At 45.2% G+C, this 26,134-nt stretch overlaps 1 protein-coding gene across 1 annotated transcript in view; it reads right to left on the reverse strand.

The window, feature by feature from the left end:
• Window positions 1-26,134, reverse strand: part of LOC134984041 (uncharacterized) — a 198,076-nt gene that overhangs the window by 112,125 nt on the left and 59,817 nt on the right. The window contains exons 5-8 of the mRNA XM_063949682.1: window positions 8,782-10,604; window positions 8,559-8,625; window positions 5,575-5,763; window positions 3,772-3,963 (exon numbers count right to left, since the gene is read on the reverse strand). Of these exons, the coding sequence (XP_063805752.1) occupies window positions 3,772-3,963; window positions 5,575-5,763; window positions 8,559-8,625; window positions 8,782-10,604 (2,271 nt within the window). The remainder of the gene's footprint in view (window positions 1-3,771; window positions 3,964-5,574; window positions 5,764-8,558; window positions 8,626-8,781; window positions 10,605-26,134) is intronic.

Raw genomic sequence — 26,134 nt, forward strand, 5'->3', positions numbered from 1 at the left:
CTGTAATTAGTGCCCAGGCACTGTATACACTCTTGCCAGTCGCTATTTGAGGATTTATGCTGCCAGGGTGCCCCCTCTGTGCCCTGTACCCTGCAGTGCCATTTTGTATGTGGGAGCATGGCGCGCAGTGCGGTACCTCAAAAGCCGTCTTCTGCCATCACTGAAGTCTTCTGATCTTCTTTTACTCACCCGGCTTCTGACTTCTGGCTCTGCAAGGAGGTTGACGGTGCGGCTCCGGGAACGAGCATCTAGGCATACCTAGCGATCAGACCCTCTGGAGCTAATGGTGTCCTGTAGCCTAAGAAGCAGAGCCTTGAAACTCACAGAAGTAGGTCTGCTTCTCTCCCCTCAGTCCCACGATGCAGGGAGCCTGTTGCCAGCAGGTCTCCCTGAAACTAACAAACCTAACAAAAGTCTTTTTTCTGAGAAAATCTGGAGAGCTCATCAGTGTGCATCCAGTCTCACTGGGCACAGAATCTAACTGGAGTCTGGAGGATGGTTATAGAGGGAGGAGCCAGTTCACACCCCTTTTTAAGTCTTAAAGTGCCCATGTCTCCTGCGGATCCTGTCTATGCCCCATGGTTTTTGAAGCATCCCCGGCATCCTCTAGGATGTATGAGAAAAAGTAATGGTTACATAGGATGTTCATTAAAGTTTGTGATTTAGTACTGTACTTTACCAGAAGTAGATTTAGAGGCTCAAGGAGATCTCATACATAACTGGGAATGTTAGTTGCCACTATGTCCTTAGGATATGATATACAATTTTTTACCTCTTAATTCTGAAGATGATTATTTATGAAGATTAATTTAGCAATTTTATACAAAAACACATAATAACTTGAGAAAAGTTTTCTTGCAGAGTGAACTATTCCTAAAAGAGTGATTGACTCAGTAATCAGAAAACATGTTCCTGTCACCAGAGCATCAATAAAACCTCGAATTGGTGGAGGTGCCGCTAATAAGTTCTCCTATGGCTAATGGAGTTTTATGATTAATCAACTGGGAGTTGACGTTTTATTTCATCTAAAGTTATTGATAACAAGACTGAACTTTATGATAAGACAATCCAGGACATTGGACATTCCAGGACATTGGACATGAACTATTACGATACCACATTGTTCTACATTCTTTAATACCACAAATTGAAGGATATTGTTTGATTTCCGGATTAGCACTTTGAGGTCACTGCTATACTTATTTGACCAATGACATTACAGATCCAGATACGTGTATTGCCAAGTATATAAAGGAGGCCCAAGATATAAAAGAAGAACTTTACAAAGACATTATGATATGGACTAGAAAGGATAAATGTTTAAATCCTAGTATTCAATTTTCAGGATTAGGATTATTTTTTTTAAGTATATTGTATGTGATGATGTATTCTGTGATGAGGTTCATCCTTGTGATCATTATAGCCATTCTTTTGATGTACACTGCCTACAGGTGCGGCCTATGGGGGTAATTCCAAGTTGATCGCAGCAGGAAATTTTTTAGCAGTTGGCCAAAACCATGTGCACTGCAGGGGAGGCAGATATAACATGTGCAGAGAGAGTTAGATTTGGGTGGGTTATTTTATTTCTGTGCAGGGTAAATACTGTCTGCTTTATTTTTACACTGCAAATTAGATTGCAGATTGAACACATCACACCCAAATCAAACTCTCTCTGCACATGTTATATCTGCCCCCCCTGCAGTGCACATGGTTTTGCCCAATTACTAACAGAATTCCTGCTGCGATCAACTTGGAATTACCCCCTATGTTGTATTTAGAAGGCTACTGCCAGACGCAGAACAGCAGTACTACATGAAATGATTATTAGTGAACTATACGTTCCCAGAAATTCCCCTGAGATGACCGGACACATGGATAATGTCCCTGATCAGAGAGTGGAACTGTCAAATACTGTGACAGAGGCAACATTCTAAAGGCCTAACAATTATATATATCTGTACTACGGTATAGTACGTATATTATGCATACACATAATAATCACAATATCAAAGGTAATCTATATTCACCATGATAGTATAAAAGCATAACAGACTCCATTTTGTTTCTAGCTTAAATAGGAAAGTATATTCATATGAACTCTATACAGACTAAAAGTACAAAAACAACTTAATTAGCTGGTTTGGAGTTATCAAGGACACATGGCTGAGAACAGGAGCCATCTTCGTCACAAGGATGTGTTGCTAAATATCTCTTGGTTGTTTTGGCCAATTGTCCTAATATGAGCATAACACTGTACTCAAGATGCATGAAATCATATGGGAGGGTTATAAGAATGGGGCGTAACTTGATGGTATAAAAATCATTGTATTGACATGTTTCTTGGGTTGATTCATTTTGACCCAGGCTGAGAGATGTTCCCTCTCAACCCGTATACCTGCGTGGTCCTTAAAATAAATATTCACTTGCTTTTCTAAATCTTCAATTCAGTCTTTTACTTAACATAAACTCAAACAGCAACAATATAGTTAAAGTAGTAAGATACATTCGGCCTTCCAAGAACGAGGTTATCCTGACTATGTGTTGACAAAAGCCCTACAAGAGGTGGCCCTTAGGGATAAAACCACTCTATTGGGGGATAAAAAACAAAAATTACATGGAAGTAAATCTGAAGAATTAGGCTCTTGCAGAGATAATTGTGTGTTCGTTACACAATACAACACACATGCCACTCAAATAAGACAGATCATAAGAATACTCCTTTACTTAAAATTGATCCCTTATTAGAATCCGAAATTGGGAACAAAATAAAAGTAGTTAACAAAAAATCAGAAACCCTTCAATCTAAACTAGCTCCTAGTATGCTTAACCAAAATAAGAATACCTATTTAGATAAAAAGAAAGATGGACAAAGAGACTCTAGTGGGGAGGTAACAAGTGTTGTAACCATGGGGGCCAGTTCTTTTGAGTGGCTGAAAATGAAACCTCAGGGATTTTTTAAATGTGCTTCATCTAGATATTTAACATGCAATAATATAAACCCTAAAATAAACTATATAGATCTAAAACCACAGGTGAAGAGTTTGTTATAGCACAGTTTCTGAACTGTAACTCCACTTATGTAATATATCTAGTGGAGTGTGGTTGTGGTATCCAGTATGTAGGCCCCACCATGAGGAAACTGAAGGTGCGGTGTCTTGATCATAGAAGGAACATACTTAAGAAATGTCTACTACATAGCTTATCTAGGAATACTAGTTCCTGCGAACATGGGGTTTATTTATGAATATTCGTGTTTTTGACGCTTTTAAGGGTGTTTGATCTCGAATGGTATCGGGTGCATTTTCCTGCAACTTTTTGAATCCTGATACAGTCATTTACTAAGCTGCCGACTTTTGCACATTCGTTTTTTCCGATGTCGATGTGATTCGTAATATCAGGCAGTGTTTTACAGGAGTGATGAGTAAAACACTGCCTGACAAAACACAAGGAATCCCGGCCTGATCTGTGAGATCTGTGCAGGGCTTCATTGTGTACCGTAAAAATAGTTTAAAGTGTTAAAAACTCTGAAAAAATGATAGCCAAGTGTAATAATCAGAATACTGTTTTTTGCAGCAGTACTACAAGTCCCAGCAAGCCTCCCCCGCAAGCTGGTACTTGGAGAACCACAAGTACCAGCATGCAGTGGCAAACCGGGCCTGCTGGTACCTATAGTACTACTACTACAAAAAAATACCCAACAAAAAACAGCACACACACCATGACAGTAAAACTTTATTACATACATGCACACCTACATACACACATACTTACCTATGTTCACATGAGGCTCGATGTTCACATGTCTAATGCTCGAAAGCGTGTGGCCTACACTGAGGTTCACACGTGGCGGACCATTGTACAACTCGAGTGGCAGTGGTCTGGCCTCCACCGCCATCAGCCGCACTTGCTGGCTCAGCTGCGCCACCATATACTTGACATTGAGTAATGCACACTGTGGCATTTCTGTTTACATGAGTGTTTGTTAGCAGGTAAATGTATAATAATATTTGCTGCCATAAATGTGTGTTTGGCCTGTAGATAGTGGTAGTGTATGTACAGTACCAGTCAAGAGTTTGGACACACCTTATTCAATGGTTTAATTCATTATAAGTATTTTCTATATTGTAGATTAATACTGAAGACATCACAACTATGAAAGAACACATATGGAATTATGTTGTAAACAAAAAAGTGTTACTGTACATCAAAATCTGTTTTATATTCCTCAAAGTAGCCCCTTTTTGCTTTGATGACAGCTTTGTACACTCTTGGCATTCTCTCAATCAGCTTCATGAGGTAGTCTCCTAGAATGGTTTTCCAACAGTCTTGAAGGAGTTCCCAGAGGTGCTGAGCACTTGTTGGTTGCTTTTCCTTCACTCTGTGGTCCAACTCATCCCAAGCCATCTCAATTGGGTTTAGGTCAGGTGATTGTGGAGGTCAGGTCTTCTGACACAGCACTCCATCATTTTCCTTCTTGGTCAAGTAGCCCTTACATAGCCTGGAGGCGTGTTTGGGGTCATTGTCTTGTTGAAAAACAAATGATGGTCCCAGTAAACGCAAACCAGATGGGATGGCATGGCGCTGCAGAATACTGTGGTAGCCATGCTGGTTAAGTGTGCCTTGAATTTTGAATAAATCACCAACAGTGTCACCAGCAAAGCTCCTCCTCCATGCTTCACAGTGGGAACCACACATTCAGAAACTAGAGATGAGTGGGTTTGGATTTAACACCAGAATTAATGCAAGTTCGGTTTTATACGGATGTTTCTTATTGCAGGTAGCATGCCTTTCCCACCTGTGGCTCAGGTATATCTGGAAGGGACAGAGGCGGCACTCCAAGGACTTTGAAAATACTTTATGTGCAAAGCATGGCAAATCCAAAAAAACTGTGCAAGCAATCAAAACATGGAAGTCTTACAACGTTTCAAGGCAAAGCCTTTTCTTCAGGTAAGTTAACCCATGTGAAGCGTGTAGTGAGGAACAGCAAGAACCAAAACATACCAAGAAAAAGACTCACCTTTTAAAGCCGTGCAGAGACAGGTGTTCCCGGCGTCCGTGTTCAGTGCTTCCGGGTGCGGCGCCCGAGTGGCGCATGGATGACGTCATCGTTGCTAAGCAACGTGAATGCGCACAGCCGCCGGGGAGACCCGTCATCGTTGCTACGCAACGTGAATGCGCACAGCAGCCGGGGAGACCCGTCAGATCTAAGAAGAGTGTAAATGGGAGTGATGTTAAATAAGAATGTACGACACCCAGACAGGGTGAGTAATGCTAGTGGAAGTGAACAAGCAATAAAACCAATTAAGAAGTTAAAAACTGAAGCTCCGCTGCAGATACACTAGAGAAATGTAACATGGAAAGGGGATTAAGGAAAAACACCATATGATTAGCCAATGTAAGTACATGCAGAATAATAATGCAATTGGCCCAAAAGGGCTAGCAGACTGTGGTGTAATCAAGATGGGTCCCCATAGGGCTATCCCAAACACGTGATGTCCGTGACCCAATAAGATGGGGTTTTGAGAACCGAGTAAAACTGAACCCACTCATCTCTAACAGAATTCATCCACTCACCTTCTCTGCGTCTCACAAAGTCACGGTGGTTGGAATAAAAAATCTCAAATTTGGACTCAGACCAAAGTACAGTTTTCCACTTGTCTAATGTCCATTCCTTGTGTTTCTTGGCCCAAACAATTCTCTTCTTCTTGTTGTAAAATGTAGGTGGGAGTCTTCCGGGTGTTTCGCTTGGTACAGTGGCTGCCTCTTAATTTCACAAAAAGGACTTATCCCAACAAGTCCAAATTAGAACTATAGAAACAGGGGAATGTGAATAGGATGGCGCTACTGTGCCTATATAAATGGACGTGTGGTAAATTATACGGAAAATTATATTTAATACTTATCCTAAGTTAATTATGATAACTGGAATTCCTTGATCCAATAGATAGCCTCTTTTTGTGCTGTCACAGTGGACTCACAGGTACATAGAAGACATAATGGTACGGAAATTATGTGTAGAAACTTTCAATGAAATATGTGGATGTATCTATGTTCAAGATTATTCCATACATGAGATTATAATGCGGTACTCCTTATGAAAGTGAATGATCTTTTTTTAGTAGATTAGAGGTGGCGTACCTCAATTACACAATATAATGTGCTATAACCCTTATAATGGTTTCTTTATATCTTAACCCCACAAATAAGATATGCAGGTGATCTTAGGAACAGCATACCTCACTTACATAGTGAGGAACAGTATAACACACATCAAGGTATCGTTATCATAAGGTACGTCTCAAGCGTACCATTACTCACAATGAATACAGCATAACTCCACATATAAAGGTCTCTGCGTCAAATAGACTTGTACAGTGATGCAATAAAGGTACAATTTATTTAACAAATGGTTTAAAATGGCTGAAAAAATAAACATACAAGCCTTAGGGGGAGGGGGCTGTGCGAGATCCCAGCAAGGAAGAATATATTATTTTGTTGAGCTGAGGTCCGGTAACGAAGCTCCAAATGCCAAATATAGAGAAATAAAATAGGTTTTACCTTACATGGGAGACACACATCCACCTCACCTGTGCAAAGACCCCCTTTGGGCAACGTGTTTCGAGTCTGCGGTGACTTTTTCAAGGCATGCCTTGAAAAAGAGTCACCACAGACTCAAAACGCATACAGAAAGAGTCCCTACCCCTGTAATGTCATCCCACTATTTAAATGAGCTGTCAAAATCGGACATAGCCACAATCACAAGTACATAGTCACTATTGGTGGTTCTGGGCTCCGGCCAGTTCAAGGGAAATCGCACAGTCACAATGGCAGCGTGTGTACCCACCTTTACACACCAGACGGGGTATTTATACACAGCAGCACTGATATTATATGGACGCAAAAGTAACAATACAAGTGACACATTAACAGGAAATTGTTTCTGTCACCATAGCGACAATTATCTGATAATAATATAATACACAGACACATAAAAAGACTCAACAGAAATCTTTTTTTAAATGACTTTATTTCATATCGTAATACACATATTTTTGTCTATCTATATTTTCAACTTAAAAATGACTTGACTCTGCACAACATGGATAAAATATCCTTTAAAGCACAGAAACAATTCAAGTTACGTGTTAGTATTGCAGGTAAGTAAAACAGATACATATCAGGAGAGCCAAAACCCTATGGGGGGCATTCAGACCATGCCGCAATAGCGGACCGCAGCAGTTTGCTGGTGTTCGCATGGCTGCTGCACATGTGCATTTTGCTGACATACATTGTGGCCGCATACCTGAGGGGTGAACGCGGGCGGGCCGGGACCATTTTCCGGGGGGCTGCGTGATGTCACATCTGCGTTAATCTTTAACCCCCTATAAGCTTCCAGAGTGCACCTCATGTCTCATCTTTTCCTCAATTTTTGCAGGTTAATTCAAATGATATGAGATCGGTAGCAGCACTACTTTCAGTATTTCACAGAACACACATAAAGGCTGACACAGCAAATAACAGTAACACATACAAGGGATTAATTAGAAATAAGGAATAATAATCATCATTAAGTCTAATTATCAAATGGTTCTGTGTGGGACCCATACACCTCTTTACTGCCTCCAGCAGCCCCCGGTACTGCACTGTGACCATCCGCCATGACTCCCACCACCAGCCCTATCTCCCTAAAACCTTTCCCCCCCCTACTGCCAATCGCCCTGTCTCCCCCCACTACTGCCACCCACCCTGTCTCCCCCCCTACTGCTCGCCACCCTGTGTCCTCTTCCTCTTCTGCCTCAGCACTGCTTGGGGACAATATTAACCACATACAGTGCCTCTGGCAGCCCCCGCTACAGCAATAGTGCCACCCACCCTGTCTCACCCTCTGACATCTCAGAACTGCTTGGGGATTCTTGGTACTGCTGGTAACAGTCCTTCATCTGCAGATGGAAGTAACCAAGGCAGTAAGGAGGCAGAAGCTGCTTCTGGTACCTGTGGCCCTGGTCATGTAGGGCTGGGAGAGTCAGTAAGACTATGTAATAGAGTCACCATCTTCCAGGCAGCCGGTGAAGGGAGTAGAGAATGGGTGTTATGTGGCAGGAACGGGCTGGTTAGGTAACAGCCTGGCTGCTGCATTCTGTACAAGCTACAAGCACTGCAAATTCTTTTGGTGGGAGACCCAGGTAGATGACATTGCAATAGTCTATGTGTGATGATACAAGTGCATGTATGACTGTAGGTAGATCTTCTGAGAGAAATAAGTGCTGGAGTCTGGCTATGTTCCTCAGATGAGGATCCGATTGTGGCTGATACCTGATGTCTTTGTCACTCCACCATCAAGGACACCAATATTCCGCACAGGATCAGCATTTTGTAACTCTGAACCCACAAGCATAAGTCTGGTTGGTAGGCAAAGCTGAGCTGTAGCCCTGCCTTTTGTTGGTGAGCTTCTATAATAAAGACCTGTTTCACCAGGACTGATTCACAGCCAACTGGCATAACCCACACCTGGAGCTCAGCTAGATAACCATTTAGGATTGGTACTGGGTTCTCAGTACCCGGAGCAAAAGACAGGTCATCTGCATAGCAGTAATAGATGAGGACATAACACCTGATTATTTCACCCTGTGGTAACATGAATATTGCAAAAAGCATAGGATAGGATAAGAACCTTGAAGAACAACGCATGGCAATGATAAGTATACTCCAGAAGATTAAAATGGTTCCTCACCTGAGTGATGTCTATTGTGTGCAATATGAGATGATTTATTTCTCAGAGTATGGAAATGGCCTCTCACCTGTGTGACTTCTCTGATGTATAACAAGATCTGATTTCTGTGCAAAACATTTCCCACACTCAGAACATGGAAATGGCTTCTCACCTGTGTGACTTCTCTGATGTCTAACAAGATGCGATTTGTTTGTAAAACCTTTCCCACACACAGAACATGGAAATGGTTTCTCACCTGTGTGACTTTGCTGATGTTTAACAAGATCTGATTTGTGTGCAAAACATTTCCCACACTCAGAACATGGAAATGGCCTATCACCTGTGTGACTTCTCTGATGTCTAACAAGATGCGATTTGTTTGTAAAACCTTTCCCACACACAGAACATGGAAATGGTTTCTCACCTGTGTGACTTCGCTGATGTTTAACAAGATCTGGTTTGTGTGCAAAACATTTCCCACACTCAGAACATGGAATTGGCCTCTCACCTGTGTGGCTTCTCTGATGTCTAACAAGATGCGATTTGTATGTAAAACATTTCCCACACTCATAACATGGAAATGGCCTCTCACCTGTGTGACTTCTCTGATGTTTAACAAGATCTGATTTGTGTCCAAAACATTTCCCACACTCAGAACATGGAAATGGCTTCTCACCTGTGTGACTTCTGTGATGTATAACAAGACGTGATTTAAGGATAAAACATTTTCCACACTCAGAACATAGAAATGGCTTCTCCCCTGTGTGACTTCTCTGATGTGTAACAAGACTTGATTTGTGTGCAAAACATTTCCCACACTCAGAACATGGAAATAGATTCTCACCTGTGTGACTTCTTTGATGTATAACAAGATGTGATTTCTGGATAAAACATTTCCCGCACTCAGAGCAAAAAAATGGCCTCTCACCTGTGTGACTTCTTTGATGTATAACAAGATCTGATTTGTGTACAAAACATTTCCCACATTCAGAACATGGAAATGGATTTTCACCTGTGTGACTTCTTTGATGTATAACAAGATGTGATTTAAGGATAAAACATTTCCCACACTCAGAACATGGAAATGGCTTCTCACCTGTGTGATATCTCTGATGTGTAACAAAACTTGATTTATGTGCAAAACATTTCCCACACTCAGAACATGGAAATAGATTCTCAGCTGTGTGACTTCTTTGATGTATAACAAGATATGATTTCTGGATAAAACATTTCCCACACTTAGAGCAAGAAAATGGCCTCTCACCTGTGTGATTTCTGTTATGTCTAATAAGATGTAATTTGTTTGCAAAACATTTCCCACACTCAGAACATGGAAACGGCTTCTCACCTGTGTGACTTCGCTGATGTATAACAAGATCTGATTTGTGTGCAAAACATTTCCCACACACAGAACATGGAAATGGCTTCTCACCTGTGTGATGTCTCTGATGTTTAACAAGATCTGATTTGTGTGCAAAACATTTCCCACACTCAGAACATGGAAATGGCCTCTCACCTGTGTGACTTCTCTGATGTCTAACAAGATCTGATTTGTATGGAAAACATTTCCCACACTCAGAACATAGAAATGGCCTCTCACCTGCCTTACTTATCTGCGGGTTAATAGGCTTTGTGTTCTGTGTAAAACATTTGGCATCTATAGCACATGGAAACTCTGGATCTACTCTCTGAGCTGTAACAGATGCACCAATATCAGAGTGATCAGGAGAACATTTTCCAGTATCAGAGGGATCAGCTGATAGAGCTGGATGTATAATTGGGGTAATGGGGTTAGCTCCTGGAGAATCCGGTCTACTGTCATTATCTCTTATTTCGCAATCCGCGGATAACATTAGCTGTCCTTCTGTGATATTCCTGCTTGTGTGTCCATCTGCTGGAAATAAAATACATTATGGAAATGTGACATTTTCTGTAACAATATTAATCTTGTAAACAATAGGAGAAGACGACTCTCTGGGACACTTAATTGTAAATGTGTGTGTATAATAAAACATAACTTCTAATGAAGGCTTTATAATATTGTGTCTCAGACTATCATTGTGTCCACCCTCCTGAGAACACACACAATAACAAATGTAATATTATAATAAGACTTAGATATATCTCTCTCTTGTACTGGTAACTAACCATGAAGTATAAATGGAGATGTAGTCACTCGCCAAGTCCTATGTCAGCACCAATGTAAAACAATGGATGGGGAACATATCGTATGAATTGGAGATTCTAGATGAACAATAACATCAGTCATATGAGCTGATGGATCAGAGAAATGTCTCCTAACGTTACTCCTGGAAGCATTGGTAAGGTAGCATTCCTTTATGTGTGTGCTCATACGCTGGTAAGCCTGTACATGTGTTACTCACCCTTATATAAGGTATATTGCTACAGCAGAGTAGATGTGGAACAAGGTACTTTACATGCAATACACCATATAATACCCTGCAATCATCATCATCTGCTAGGTTCTAATCTACTTTCTTTTGCGTCCTGGAGGATGCTGGGGTCCATTTAGTACCATAGGGTATAGATGGGTCCTTTGGGAGCCACTGGCACCGTAAGAGTTTAATATTGTGGGCTGGCCCCTCCCTCTATGCCCCTCCTACCAGACTCAGTTTAGAAAATGTGCCCGGAGGAGCCGGTCACAGCTATGGGAGCTCCTAAGAGTTTTCGTAATTTTTTATTTTCTAGAGTTCGTTAGGTTACAGGAAGGCTGCTGGCAACAGCCTCACTGCTTCATGGGACTTAGGGGGGGTCGGGAATAGGAACCAACATCCTGAAGAGTTAATGGTTCTCTACTCCGCTGACAGGACACTGAGCTCCTGAGGGTGCTGATCGCAAGACCACGAGGCAACTGCTCACTCCTGCAGCACAGCCGCCACCACCTAACAGGGCCAGAAGAAAGAAAAGTGAGTACAGTGCCGGCGTCCCGGTTAGCAGCAGGGTATGGCGGCACAAGGGTGGGAGCACAGCTCTGACAGGCTGCACTCCAGGAAGGCTCAGCAACACACAGTGTAGGCGCTTTGAGGGACGTCCTGAGCCAGCACGGATAAACCCTACACTGGTCACACAACTAACAGGGGCTAATACCCCTGTTAGCACTAAAATCCACGGGCCAGTATAAACAATTAGTACGGGAAGACGCTCGACATTACAAGGGGCGGGGCTTCCTCTCAGAGCGGATCAAGCACTCACCAGCGCCATTTTCTCCCTGCAGATTATAGGAACTAGGACACTGACAGGGAGCGCTGCCCTCCCTATTAAGGTTAGTTAGCGCCAGGCTTTTATCATAATAACTGCCTACAGGGACGCTGTGTGGCTGGCTCCTTATACTCTGTGACTCTCTGAAGGTACTCTGGGGGAAACTGTGTCTGACATTTTCCTGTGTGTGTGTGTGTGTGTGTGTGTAAGTGTATATCCACATTACCATGTCTAAGGACTCTGTGTCCTGTGCTGCAGAGTGTGTATCTTCTCCTGAGGAGTCTATTCCATGTACTCAGGACTGCAATGTGCTGTCTCAGCCTTCTGAATCCAAACCACCATGGGTGGATTCTTTAAGGAGAATGATATCCCAGATTTCAACAAGGATGTCACATACTGAGAAAGAGACGCAGTTTTTGAGACAATCTGTAGTGGGTTTGAAGTATTCAGCTCCCACTACTTTATCTAAAACCCCACCTACATACCCCCAAAAACATATACTTTCCCAGATAATGCAACCTGACACTGATACCGACTCTGGTACAGAGGACGGTGATGGGGATATGCATCCATTGCTAAAGGGGTGCAGCTAATGATTGAAGCCATTAGGGATGTTTTCCATATTTCTGAAAAGGTTCCAGAACAAGTATTATTTATATTACAATAAATAAGAAATCCTTGCTTACCTACCCTGCTTCTAAGGCGTTAAACTCTTTCAAAAATCCTAGGAAAACACAGAGAAAAAATTCCAGATCCCTAAAAAAATTCTCATTGCTTTCTCTTTCCCTGAAGAGGATAGGAAGAAGTGGGAAAACTCACCTACAGTAGACGCTTCTGTATCTAGGCTGTCTAAAAAGGTGGTTTTACCTGTCCCTGGTTCAACCGCCTTAAATGAGCCGGCTGACTGCAAAATTGAGACTACGCTCAAATCACTATACACTGCTACAAGCATGGCTTTAAGGCCCACTATTGCTTGTGCATGGATTTCTAAAGCCATAGTAAAGTGGTCAGGCACATTAAAAGAGGACTTAGATACTATGAATAGGAGTGACATTGGCTATCCCTGAGGTTCAGGCTTTCTTGAAAGGATTTCTGCACATCCAACTACCTTTTGTGCCTCCTACGACACCTTGGGATTTTAATGTGGTGCTGCAGTTCCTGCAATCAGATTGGTTCGAACCTTTACAGGAGGTAGACGTAAAGTTTCTTACTTGGAAGGCGGTCACGTTGTTGGCCTTGGCTTCTGCCAGACGTGTGTCAGAATTGGGGGCATTGTCGCACAAGAGTCCCTACTTGATTTTCCATGAGGATAGAGCTGAGCTCAGAATGCATCAGAAATTTCTCCCTAAGGTTGTTTCGGCTTTTCATATCAACCAACCTATTGTGGTGCCAGTGGCTACTGACACCTCAATTACCTCAAAGTCCTTGGATGTCGTGCGGCTTTGAAAATCTATTTGAAGAGAACTACTCGTCACAGGAAGTCGGATGCACTATTTGTACTTTATGATACCAACAAGATTGGGTGTCCTGCTTCTAAGCAGACAATTTCACGCTGGATCAGACTTACTATCCAGCATGCTTATTCCACAGCAGGATTGCCAATTCCAAAATCTGTTCAGGCGCACTCTATCCGTAAAGTGGGTTCTTCCCGGGCAGCTGCCTGGGGTGTCTCGGCTATTCAGCTTTGCCGAGCAGCTACTTGTGAGGGTCGAACACGTTTGCTAAGTTTTACAAGTTCTATACTTTGGCCTCTGAGGACCTCAAGTTTGGTCAATCAGTTCTGCAGGAACCTCAGCACTCTCCCTCCTGTACTGGGAGCTTTGGTACATCCCCATGGTACTAAATGGACCCCAGCATCCTCCAGGACTTAAGAGAAAATAGGATTTTAATTACCTACCGGTAAATCCTTTTCTCGTAGTCCGTAGAGGATGCTGGGCGCCCGCCCAGTGCTTCGTATTACTGCATTGTTACTTGGTTCAGTATTGTTGGTTCAGCCGTTGCTGAATTGTTCCAAGTTGGTTAGTTTGGCTTTTTGTTATGTGTGAGCTGGTGTGAATCTCACCACTATCTGTGTATTTCCTTCTCTCGAAGTATGTCTGTCTCCTAGGGCACAGTTTCTAGACTGAGTCTGGTAGGAGGGGCATAGAGGGAGGGGCCAGTCTACACTATTAAACTCTTAAAGTGCCAGTAGCTCCCAAAGGACCCATCTATACCCCATGGTACTAAATGGACCCCTGCGTTTTTCCTGGCATGCCTACGTTTTTCCGAAAACTCCCTGAAAACGGTCAGTTGACACCCTGAATTGCCCACTTCATGTCAATCAGTCTATGACCAGAGCGACTGAAATGCTTCGCTAGACCCTGTGCAAAACGACATAGTTCGTTGTGCCCATACGACGTGCGTCCGCATTGCACCGCATATGCATGCGCAGAACTGCCATTTTTTAGCCTGATCACTGCGCTGAGAACAAATGCAGCTAGCGATCAACTCGGAATGACCACCTAAGTGCCTTCTTATCTACCCTACCTGATAACTCTCAGCCGCCGGTGGGACCAAGTCCCAATCTATTAAGTCCACCACTCCTACTGCCCTAAAGCCGCTCACTCCGGGCACCGTTCACTGCCACAGCCTAGTGACGCCTATGAAGCCACGGGGTGTATTCTGGGGCTATGTGCGCCCAGTCTTTCCTGCACGCTCCAGACACCTGACTTGGAGGCACTTTTGGCTCAGGCGGGAGTACTTGCTCTCCAGATAACACGGGTGCTCAGCTCCCGCTACTGCTGGGGACAGAACGGGCTGCCCACAGTCACCGGAGCCCGGCGGTGATACTGGGAAGTGAGGTGGCTGCCATTTTGTATCCTGGTGCCCGGCCATCGCATGCTTTGTCTTCTGCCTTCAATAAGTTTTAATATAAATATGTGTCCTGATGGCCGGACCGGGGTCACTACACTAAATTGAAGCATTTGCCTGGAGGTGAAACTACCTTCTATTTATATGGTACCACTATAATCTACTTCCTCTCAGTCTACATGCAGAGCCCACTATCAAGTATCGTCTTGGTACAGCTCATTACACTATGATTACAACCTCACAGTATATCATTTTGTGGATTTATCCACTGAATATATTTAGCCATTTGTGTCTCTGTGCTGAGTACTTCACGTCTGTGATCACGCTGACCTCTAGTGGAATTTCTCTGTCATTACTGTGTTATTTGAGTTGCATTACATCAGGTTTACTTGAAATTTTGGCTCGGATTCCCCCGTCACCCCGACTAAGAATGTCATTTTGAACGGAGTCATCTTGATGTAACCTCCTGACAGCGTACTACTGCTCCTTTTATTTATAGATTGTTTGTATTTTCCTATCTCTGAGAGGTCAGTCTCTTTGTAGCCGGCTTATCATGCCTCCAAAAAAGGTTAAAAGGTATCAAATCGGCCCCACCTGTCCATCTCTTTGGTACCTTGAATTCAGGTGGTCCTTCTGTGACCTCTACAACAATATCTGCTTCTTCTTGTCAGATGCACAGCCCAGCTGTAATGGCTGAAGACGTCTTAAGACACTCTAGATGGTCCTGTTACTCTACGCTCTATACATTCTATGTTATCTGCATTAAAGGACTAAAATAATCTCAGAATTTAACTCTAATATTCAAGCTTTGAGGTCCAGTATCCATGAGATTGGCACTCGTACAGACTAAGATGAAAGAAATTGTTGCATCTCACAAAGATCTGATTTCAGCACATGACACCCTTCAGGAAGACATGGGGGTATATTTACTAAGGTCCCGATTTTGACCGAGATGCAGTTTTTTTCTCGGGAAATTACTAAGCAAAAATCTCGGCAGTGATGAGGGCATTCGTATTTTTTTGGAAGTCCAATTTTAAAAATACGAATGAATACACCATTGGTCAAATACACCTGCAAATTGGTAGAACTCGGTAATTTACTAAAAAGTGCAAATCACAAAATAACCAAACACTGCCGTGAAAAAATACAAATCGCAATAAAGTGCTAAAATAAAACAGACCTGCTTTTTTTTACCGTGATTGGATAGGCATGCACGGATCCATGAGATCCGTGCATGTTTATCAGTGGGAAGGGGTGGGAAAGTGTTAATTTTCTGAAAAAAAAATGCGTGGGGTCCCCCCTCCTAAGCCAAACCAGCCTCGGGCTCTTTGAGCCGGTCCTGGTTGAAAAAATATGGGGAAAAAAGTGACAGGGGTTCACCCATATTTAATCAACCAGCACCGGGCTCTGCGCCTGGTCCTGGTTCCAAAAATACGGGGGACAAAAAGCGTAGGGGTCCCCCGTATTTTTGAAACCAGCACAGGGCTCCACTAGCTGGACAGATAATGCCACAGCCGGGGGTCACTTTTATACAGCACCCTGCGGCCGTGGCATTAAATACCCAACTAGTCATCCCTGGCCGGGGTACCCTGGAGGAGTGGGAACCCCTTCAATCAAGAGGTCACCCACCTCCAGCCACCCAAGGGCCAGGGGTGAAGCCTGAGGCTGTCCCCCCATCCAAGGGCTGCGGATGGGGGGCTGATAGCCTTTGTTAAATGTGTTGAATATTGTTTTTAGTAGCAGTACTACAAGGCCCAGCAAGCCTCCCCGGCAAGCTGGTACTTGGAGAACCACAAGTACCAGCATGCGACGGAAAACCGGTCCCGCTGGTACCTGTAGTACTACTACTAAAAAAATACCCCAATAAAGACATAAGACACACACCTTGACAGTAGAACTTTAATACATACATCCACACCACCATATACACATACTTACCTATGTACCCACGCAGTTCGGCCCTCTTCTCCATGTAGAATCCATGGTGTACCTGTTGAAAAAATTATACTCACCAAATCCAGTGTAGAAGGCTCCTCGTTTAATCCATTTGTAATCCACGTACTTGGCAAAATAACAAACCGAACACCCGACCACGCACTGAAAGGGGCCCCATGTTTTCACATGGGACCCCTTTCCCCGAATGCCAGGAACCCCCTCTGACTTATGTCTAAGAAGGTTCCATCAGCCAATCAGGGAGCGCCACGTTGTGGCACCCTCCTGATTGGCTGTGTGCTCCTGTAGTGCATGACAGGCAGCACCCGGCAGTGTTACAATGTAGCGCCTATGCGCTCCATTGTAACCAATGGTGGGAACTTTGTGGTCAGCGGTTGACCGAGAGTAACCTCACCGCTGACCGCAAAGTTCCCACCATTGGTTACAATGGAGCGCATAGGCGCTACATTGTAACACTGCCGGGTGCTGCCTGTCATACACTACAGGAGCACACAGCCAATCAGGAGGGTGCCACAACGTGGCGCTCCCTGATTGGCTGATGGAACCTTCTTAGACATAAGTCAGAGGGGGTTCCTGGCATTCGGGGAAAGGGGTCCCATGTGAAAACATGGGGCCCCTTTCAGTGCAAGGTCGGATGTTCGGTTTATTATTTTGCCAAGTACCAGGATTACAAATGGATTAAACGAGGAGCCCTCTACACTGGATTTGGTGAGTATAATTTTTTCAACAGGTACACCATGGATTCTACATGGAGAAGAGGACCGACCTGCGTGGGTACATAGGTAAGTATGTGTATATGGTGGTGTGGATGTATGTATTAAAGTTCTACTGTCAAGGTGTGTGTCTTATGTCTTTATTGGGGTATTTTTTTAGTAGTAGTACTACAGGTACCGGCGGGCCCAGTTTTCCGTTGCATGCTGGTACTTGTGGTTCTCCAAGTACCAGCTTGCGGGGGAGGCTTGCTGGGCCTTGTAGTACTGCTACTAAAAACAATATTCAACACATTTAACAAAGGCTATCAGCCCCCCATCCGCAGCCCTTGGATGGGGGGGGGGGATAGCCTCAGGCTTCACCCCTGGCCCTTGGGTGGCTGGAGGGGGGGACCCCTTGATTGAAGGGGTTCCCACTCCTCCAGGGTACCCCGGCCAGGGGTGACTAGTTGGGTATTTAATGCCACGGCCGCAGGGCGCTGTATAAAAGTGACCCCCGGCTGTGGCATTATCTGTCCAGCTAGTGGAGCCCGGTGCTGGTTTCAAAAATACGGGGGACCCCTACGCTTTTTGTCCCCCGTATTTTTGGAACCAGGACCATGCGCAGAGCCCGGTGCTGGTTGATTAAATATGGGGGAACCCCTGTCACTTTTTTCCCATATTTTTTAAACCAGGACCAGATCAAAGAGCCCGAGGCTGGTTTGGCTTAAGAGGGAGGACCCCACGCAATTTTTTTAAATATTTTTAACTATTTTACAATCTTAAAAAAGGTGCACAATGAACCCCAGCACGGATCTCACAGATCCGGCTGTGATTCATTGTGTTAAAGTCGGCAGTGTTTTACAATTCACTCCCGTAAAACACTGCCAAAAAAACCGAATGACATCGACATCGGTAAATTAGAAAAAGCAGAATACGACAGCTTAGAAAATTAGTCGTAATAAATTCAAAAAGTTGCACTTTTACACTTTCGATGTCATTCGTGATTAATCTCCCTCCAAATCGGGAGAAATATGAATTTTAGTAAATATACCCCATGGTCTCTGTTCGTGATAAAGTCATTGATTTAGAAGACAGGTCTCAGAGAAATAATATCAGAATAATGGGCGTTCCGGATTCTGCTACAAATGCTGAGATTTATGATTATGCCACGGTTCTCTTTTCAGAAACTTTCACCGAAGGCTTCTGCCGCTGACCTTCTTATTGATAGGATCCATAGACTTCCAAAACAGGCCCCTATCCAAGCACCGAGGGACACTCTGCTCAGGGTCTACTTTTTTCATATTAAAGAACACATTCTACAGGCTGCTTTGTCTTCCTCATCCACAGCTGAGTGCCTGGATAATCTGCAGATATTTCCAGATATGTCTCCTGTGACGCTGGCCAAAAGGCATCTATTCCACCCAAGGAAATGTACAATACAAATTCGAAATGGCACCTTCACAGTGATATCTTCAACCAAGGATGACCCTGCTATTCTGAAAAAATAGGATTTTAATACCTACCGGTAAATCCTTTTCTCGTAGTCCGTAGGGGATACTGGGATGGTCTTAGCACCATGGGGTATAGATGGGGTCCATTGGAGCCTGGCACTTTAAAACTTCTTCAGAGTGTGCTGGCTTCTCCCCTCTATGCCCCTCCTGTAGACTCAGTCTAGGAAAACGGTGCCTGAGGAGACGGACATACTTTGAAAGGAGGAAAAGAGACAAGAAAGTGGTGAGAGGGTTGTAGAAGAAAGCTATATACATAAAATGCAGTCTTGTGGCCTGGCAGCCATTCAGGTCTGATGTGTCATTCTGTGGCTCCTGCTACTTAGTGGATTCACTCTCTCCTGGTCCACCAAGTCATGCTCCAACCCCCCTCGTTCGAACCCCCCTCCTCTCCACCGACTAAGGGATGGTGTCCGCGGAGCCGGAAGGGTCTCTGTGGGTCGCGGTCTGCTCCCCTTTTACGGCCCGGGACCTAGAGTTTCCGGATCCGCCCAGCGGACGTGCCGCAGGATTCAGCCAGCCCTCCCGATCCCACCTGTGACCCAGTGACATCCAGCCCAACTCCCACTGTGCCTCCCGTGGACGGAGCCCTCTTCTCACCATGAGATCCCGCTGATCGCTCGTCCTCCCAGCCTGAGCGCACTTCCGCCATCTTGTGATTGGTGGCTCCCTCCTCTCTGAAGACTCCCGGCGCTGCTCCCCAGGCCGCGCAGACACAGAGTGGCGGCTCCACGCGATGGAGGACCCGGCACTCCACCTGTCTTCTGCTGCCTGTCGAGGGGTTCAACTGTGGACCACAGGACCTGCTGGCGGGAGGTAAGACCCGCAGGCATGCGGTGGTGACTGTCAGACGCCCCAGGTGCTCCATTTGCACTGATCCCCGGCCCGTGGTGCGCGCTGCAGTGGTTCTCCCGGGCGCCGGCGAGTGACCGCCGCATGTACTATTTTCACACCCCCACCGGCAGCCCTCACCATCAAGGGGCATCAATAAGAGATTGTCTATGCCTGCTCTCCACTAACTCATAGCCCTCACTCGACACTTGCTGCCCAGTCCTGACATCCATCATTCCAGTCCTCACTCCTGCCCCCCCCCTCATACCTCACTACTTCCCTAACCCACACTGCTTATAAGGAGCGGACCTCCAGAATCAGAGAGCACCGTACTCCCTGTGGATTGCGACCCACCCACCCCCTGAAAGCAGACATCTTAACTTAATCTACCTGGGGGCTCACAGTCTACATCAGGCAATATTGGAAACCACCGCTTTCTGCGGACCCCCCGCAGTGGTGACTGCAGGCGTGCGGCAGTCCTCCCCGTTCTACTATATACTGCCCTGGTGTGAGACTGAACCCCCCAATTGTTGGTGGCCATCTCGCCCATGTTAGTTGCTGCCTTTACCCATCTGCGATCTGTATTGGCCAACTGCACATTGCCCATCAAGGCTCCCGTGGTTCACGGCCTGTCTTGACTGCCCTGCAGGGAGTGGTTCCCCACGAGGGGATGCTGGAGTGCCTCGTAACTCCCCACGATGCAAAACTGCCTCCATGCCCCGTTGATTGCACCATAACTCAGCCCACCAGTGGTTCTCTCTCTGGCTGTCTGGTTACTTCACTGTAGTCTCCCTCTCCAAAGCTCTATTTATTCACCTGTCTATGCTTCAGCCTATTTGCCAAGGTGCAACCATGTCTAAGTCCACCGCGACTACGAGAAAACATGCAGGAACGGATATCTCTCAACACTTCACTAAAAACGATAAGAGCGACAAACATTCCTTGCCTTCAGGCCCCCCTTCTCCTAGTCTATCCTCATCAGACAGAGATGATCCATCCCCCTCACCTGCTCTATCGACCAAAGAGGATATCTTAGCCCTGAAATCGCTTATAGTGGACTTTAAAGAATCACTAGAGTCCAAATTAGATTGAGCGGTCACCTCAATTAGATCGGATATCTCATCTCTATCCTCTAGGACCTCCAAATTAGAATCCAGACAGGACATTCTCCAAAAGGATCACATAGAAACGGTCAGGGATGTCGACGACCTCAGCCAGGAAATATCTGAGCTGCCTACAAAAAACGAAGACCTGGAAAATCGTGAAAGGAGAAATAATTACCGAATCCGCAACGTTCCTGAGTCTGTTCTCCCAGCGGCTCTCGAGTCATATCTACAAAGGTTGTTCTCCACACTTGTGCCAAGTATAGGCCCTCGGGAGTTACCCTTGGAAAGGGCTCACAGGGCTCTCCGGCCTAGACCTCATGAAGGCGACCTCCCTAGGGATGTTATCCTGCGCTTTCTCAGCTTCAAGAATAAAGAACTGGTTCTTCTCCCGATGCGGGGCAAACCGCATATCATGTTCGAGGACTCCAAGTTGCCGTTGTTTCAAGATATGGCCCCCTCAACAATCCTTAAATGGAGAGAACTTAAGGATTTAACATTCGCGCTCTGCACACGTGGGATCCGATACCACTGGGGTTTTCCCTTTAAGCTGCTGATCGACTACAACGGCAAAACAATCGTCATCAAGGATCCGAGAGAAGGAGGGGACTTTCTGTCACACTTGGAGGACTCCGACCCCCCACCTGGGCCGATCTCTAGTTCTCGGTCTGATTGAATACATCCACACCTGTGATCCTGCGACCACTTATCTCGTTATGTTGTTCCAGTTACTGCACCGATTGTTTTTTCTGTTTTAGACTATCATTCTGGTTATTACTGAATGCCTACTGTTAATTATCTGCCCCTTATCTCCCTCATAACACTTCACTATTTTCGTTACTCATATACCCGAGGCTAAGTTTATCTTACTGTCCCTATTCCCTCGGTTCTTAATGTCGCCCAATTGTTATTGATGTATAACCTATAACCATGTTTATATGTCAGGATGTATGGTTAGGACTCTTCAGTAACTTTGTTGCTTAGGTTGTTGTAATACGGTCAATGCTACGACTACCTCTAGGTTCTGCACTTTCTCTCTTTTACTCTAACACATGTTTTTCACACTCTGGCTCTTTACCCTCATAGCCATAACTGTTTATTCCTCATAGACCACCACTGGAGGGACTTGTTCCCCCACTATTTCTGCCTACCACACAAGTTCATCCTGTAGATTTCTAATCTTTAGCCTCACCCTCCCGCCCTCTCCCTTCTGTTGAGGGAGTACGATTGACACCCGGAACTCCCCCACTTCGGATCCATTGATCCTACTCTCTGTTCCTTCTCACTGGTTGTAAGGAACTCCTGCACAGACCCTTCCCCTCACCTGATACTCTTACATAGTATCTGCCTCCTCCTTCTTCTTTCTCTTTCTTCCTTCCTCCTTCTTTCTTCCTTCCTCCTATGTTGGATCGGGGCCCGTACTTCGTTTTCTTTCTCTCCCCTTTCCCTTTTTTTCCCCTCTGCCTTTCTTCCTCTCTCTTCCTCTCCTCCTCTCTGCCCCTCATGTTTCTTCCAGACTCCTCCTCTTAAACACCCTTCAAAATGCTCCTAATCTTAAGATCTCTGAATGCCAAGGGACTCAATACCCCTCAGAAACATTCATCCCTGTTTCGCTCTCTCTACAGACTCTTAAAGCGGGAAGTGTTTACTCATTTCAAATCTCAGCTACACCCGACCCTATCATCTAGACGCTATCCAATGACTTTTTATTCTTCAAGCCAATCGAAACACAACGGGGTGGCCATCTTGACTCATTCAAAAATCCCATTTACACTACACTCGATTCACACGGACACTGACGGCCGCTACATTATTTTGACGGGCATACTGGGACATTTGGAATGCACGATTGCCACTGTTTATGCCCCCAACACTGGGCAACCATCTTTCTTCAACTATTTTTTCGCAGAATTGACGAAAGTCAGAAAAGGTTATTTATTACTAGGAGGAACTTTAACAACATTCCAGATGCCTACCTAGATAAATCTTCTGGCCCGTCCCACCCACAGAGCGATTCTTCCTCGCGTTCCTTAAATAAACATGAGTCACAATCCGGGTAACTAGACACCATTTTCTGTCAGTTACGTGCCTCCTGAGATTGGCTCAGCGCTCCAGGGCCGGGGGTTCAGCTTGCTAAGTGGTGTATTGTTTACATTACCTTGTTTGTCGTTCCACAGCGCTGGCTCAGCGGCCTTCTTAGTGATGTCAATTACTACCAGTATGGTGTTCTCAGTCCCGCCGCGGCCAGTGCCGCCGCGTGCACGATCTTGCGGCATTGGAGCCGAAGGTGACGTTCTCTCTGCACTGCGGCTGCCGCCGCCATCCTTATGCCAGTGTGTGTGTGAGAGTGTGGAGCCTTCTGTTAACGCTGGCCTTCGCCGCCATTGTAGTTTGGCGGTTCTTTTCCCCTTCAAACTCATGGGTGCAGCCATGTTGGATGTAATCACATGTTACTCTTTCCACCAATCTGCTGTGCTGCTGGAGCCTGGGGTAAATGTCAACCAATGCCTGCTTCCAAGCAGGTATAAATATCCTGTCCCAGCAACCAGGAAGCTGTCAGTGCTTCATTTGTCATTCCGGTGATTCCAGTCTCTCCTCTGCTGTGAATGTTCCAGTCTTCAGTTCCCCAGAGACCAGCACCAGTTTAACACCTTGCGGTGCAGCCTGACTTCCCTGCCTTTGCACTCTGTTCTACTATCAGCTTCCACCAGCAGCTTCCAGCGGTGCCTGGTTTATATTTCCTATCAGGACTTTGCTACTAATACCATTCGTTACATCACATATCATTTCAGTGCTACACCAGTGATCCCCAGCATCCACAAGCACTCCCAGCTAAGTTCCTCGGTCACCGGTCTCATCTGGCAACAGACTTGCAATGGGAGGGAAAGAAGGCTCTTGTGTGGGCGCACATTTGTACAAGGAAAATACATCTTCCAGTAATGTATATTACACAAGAGCCTTCTTTCCCTCCCATTGCAAGTCTGTGTACTTTCTGGCTCTGCGCGCACCACCAACTAGGACAGCATATAATAGGAGAATATTGTGAATATTTCTCTCCTTCCCACTAACAAGGGTAACTCACTGTCCCATTTTGGTTCCTTCTCTATAAACGTTATTACATCTAATGTGACCTGTGCCCGATCGCCCTGTGTCTTCTCATCTGGTAACACTCTGAGACTCTCAAGAACGGTCTTATACCTTCTACAAATAACCACTGTCTTAAAAGTTATTTCCAGTTGTCGTGGTCACGCCTTCGGGCTTTGGTGCTGCAGCTGCTCTGCATGTCTAGGAGTTTCATCTCACCTCCTAAGTTCAGCTATCCGTCAGCCCCTGCAACTGAGGCTTCCCACCACCAGTGCCAGCCCTCAGTTGTGACAACATGTCCGCGAATCTGGCCTCTTTGATGTCTGGCGAGCCCTATTGACAGCTAAAGACTACACCTTCTTCTCGATCCCGCACCAATCATACTCCCGAATCGATCTCTTTTTCTGCGGCACGTTAGTCTCTAAACACATAATGGATTCCTCTATTGTCACCAACCCCTGGTATGACCATTCTATCATCAGAGCCACCTTTGACATTCTCGACACCTCGACAACCTGCCCCAATTGGCGATTGAATGAGACACTCTTGAAAATCTGTAAGTTTCAAGACAAAATTAATCAAGCCATTGCTGACTATTTTTCCTTGAATATTACGGACTCCTCCTGTACCCCATTGGTCTGTGAAGCTCACAAGGCCGTTATGAGGCCACATTATCAGCTACGCGTCACATAGGAACAGGGAACACTAGCAGAAAATATCGTCCCTTTCAGATGAGATACACATACTAGAACCCCTACACAAGCAAAGGCCCTCACGCTCTCTCTACACACAACTGACATCTGCCAGGGCAGCTCTGAACGCCTTGCTGGCCTGAAAAAACTGAGCGCTCACTCCGCTGGCTAAGACAAAAATTCTACGAAAAAAGCAATAAAGCTGATATGCGATTGGCTAGCAGACTGAGAGCCCGGAAATCACACACTGCCATTCCGGCCATTAGGAACTACAGAGGCTACCTCCAGTACAATCCAGCGTCTATTAATTCTCTTTTCAAGACTTACTATGAGCGGCTTTACAATTTACCTGTCCCCTCACCTTCTTTAACGCCGATTCACCCAACGATCCCCGACTATTTAACGTCCTCTGACCTACCTTGCATCGACTCAAATACCTCTTCGGACCTCGATAAACCTATTGCCCCATAGGAAATCTACCTTGCTATCATATCTCAGAAGCCGTCCAAAGCCCCAGGCCCAGATGGCTTCCCGATGTCCTACTACAAAACTTTTCAGTCCGCGCTACTTCCCCACCTCACAACAGTATTTAATCTTATACTAGCCGGATCCCCCTTCCACTACCACACAACCAAGGCTGTTATTACAGTGATCCCAAAACCTGATAAAGACCCCCAGCTTATCTCTAACTTCCGGCCTATGTCACTTCTGAACTCTGACTTGAAAATCTTCGCTTAAGTGTTGGCCAATAGTCTCAACCCTATTCTCCCCTCGCTCATAGAGTGGGTTTCGTCCCATCGAAACAGGCTCTTGATAATACTAGACGCGTAATTGATATCATTCACCATATTAACCTACAGAAGATCCCGTCTTTGGCACTCGCTTTAGACGCAGAGAAAGCCTTTGACAGGGTATCTTGACCCTTCATGCAGCAGACCCTCCGTTTTGGCTTTCAAGGTTAATTTCTCCAGGCCATTCAGGCCTTATACCAAAACCCCTCGGCGTCGGTACACTCTAATGGCTTGCTGTCAGACACCTTTAAAATCTCAAACGGAACCCGCCAGGGGTGCCCACTATCTCCTCTTATATTCGCACTTGTCATCGAGCCCCTCGCAAATCGCATCCGCGCTAACCCTGACATCTCCGGGATCTGTGTCAATCGCGCCCAAAACACAATATCCCTTTTTGCCAATGATATCCCTTTGACCTTGACGAACCCAACTATTTCCCGAACCTCTTCCGAGAACTATCAATATATGGCACCCTCTCGGGATACAAGATTAACCAGACAAAATCTGAAGACCTCTCCCTACACATCTCTAAACCTATAAAATCCCAACTGCAAAGGAATTTTAACTTTTCATGGCGCAAACACTCGCTTAAATATCTTGGGGTTTCCATCACTAAATCCTACAGTTCCCTCTACCGAGCTATCTCCCGCTAATTGTTTCTATTTCTAAGGATATCCACCAATGGGAATCCTACTTACTCT

Source organism: Pseudophryne corroboree (genome assembly GCF_028390025.1).
Source record: "Pseudophryne corroboree isolate aPseCor3 chromosome 3 unlocalized genomic scaffold, aPseCor3.hap2 SUPER_3_unloc_32, whole genome shotgun sequence".
Classification (NCBI taxonomy): Eukaryota; Metazoa; Chordata; class Amphibia; order Anura; family Myobatrachidae; genus Pseudophryne; species Pseudophryne corroboree.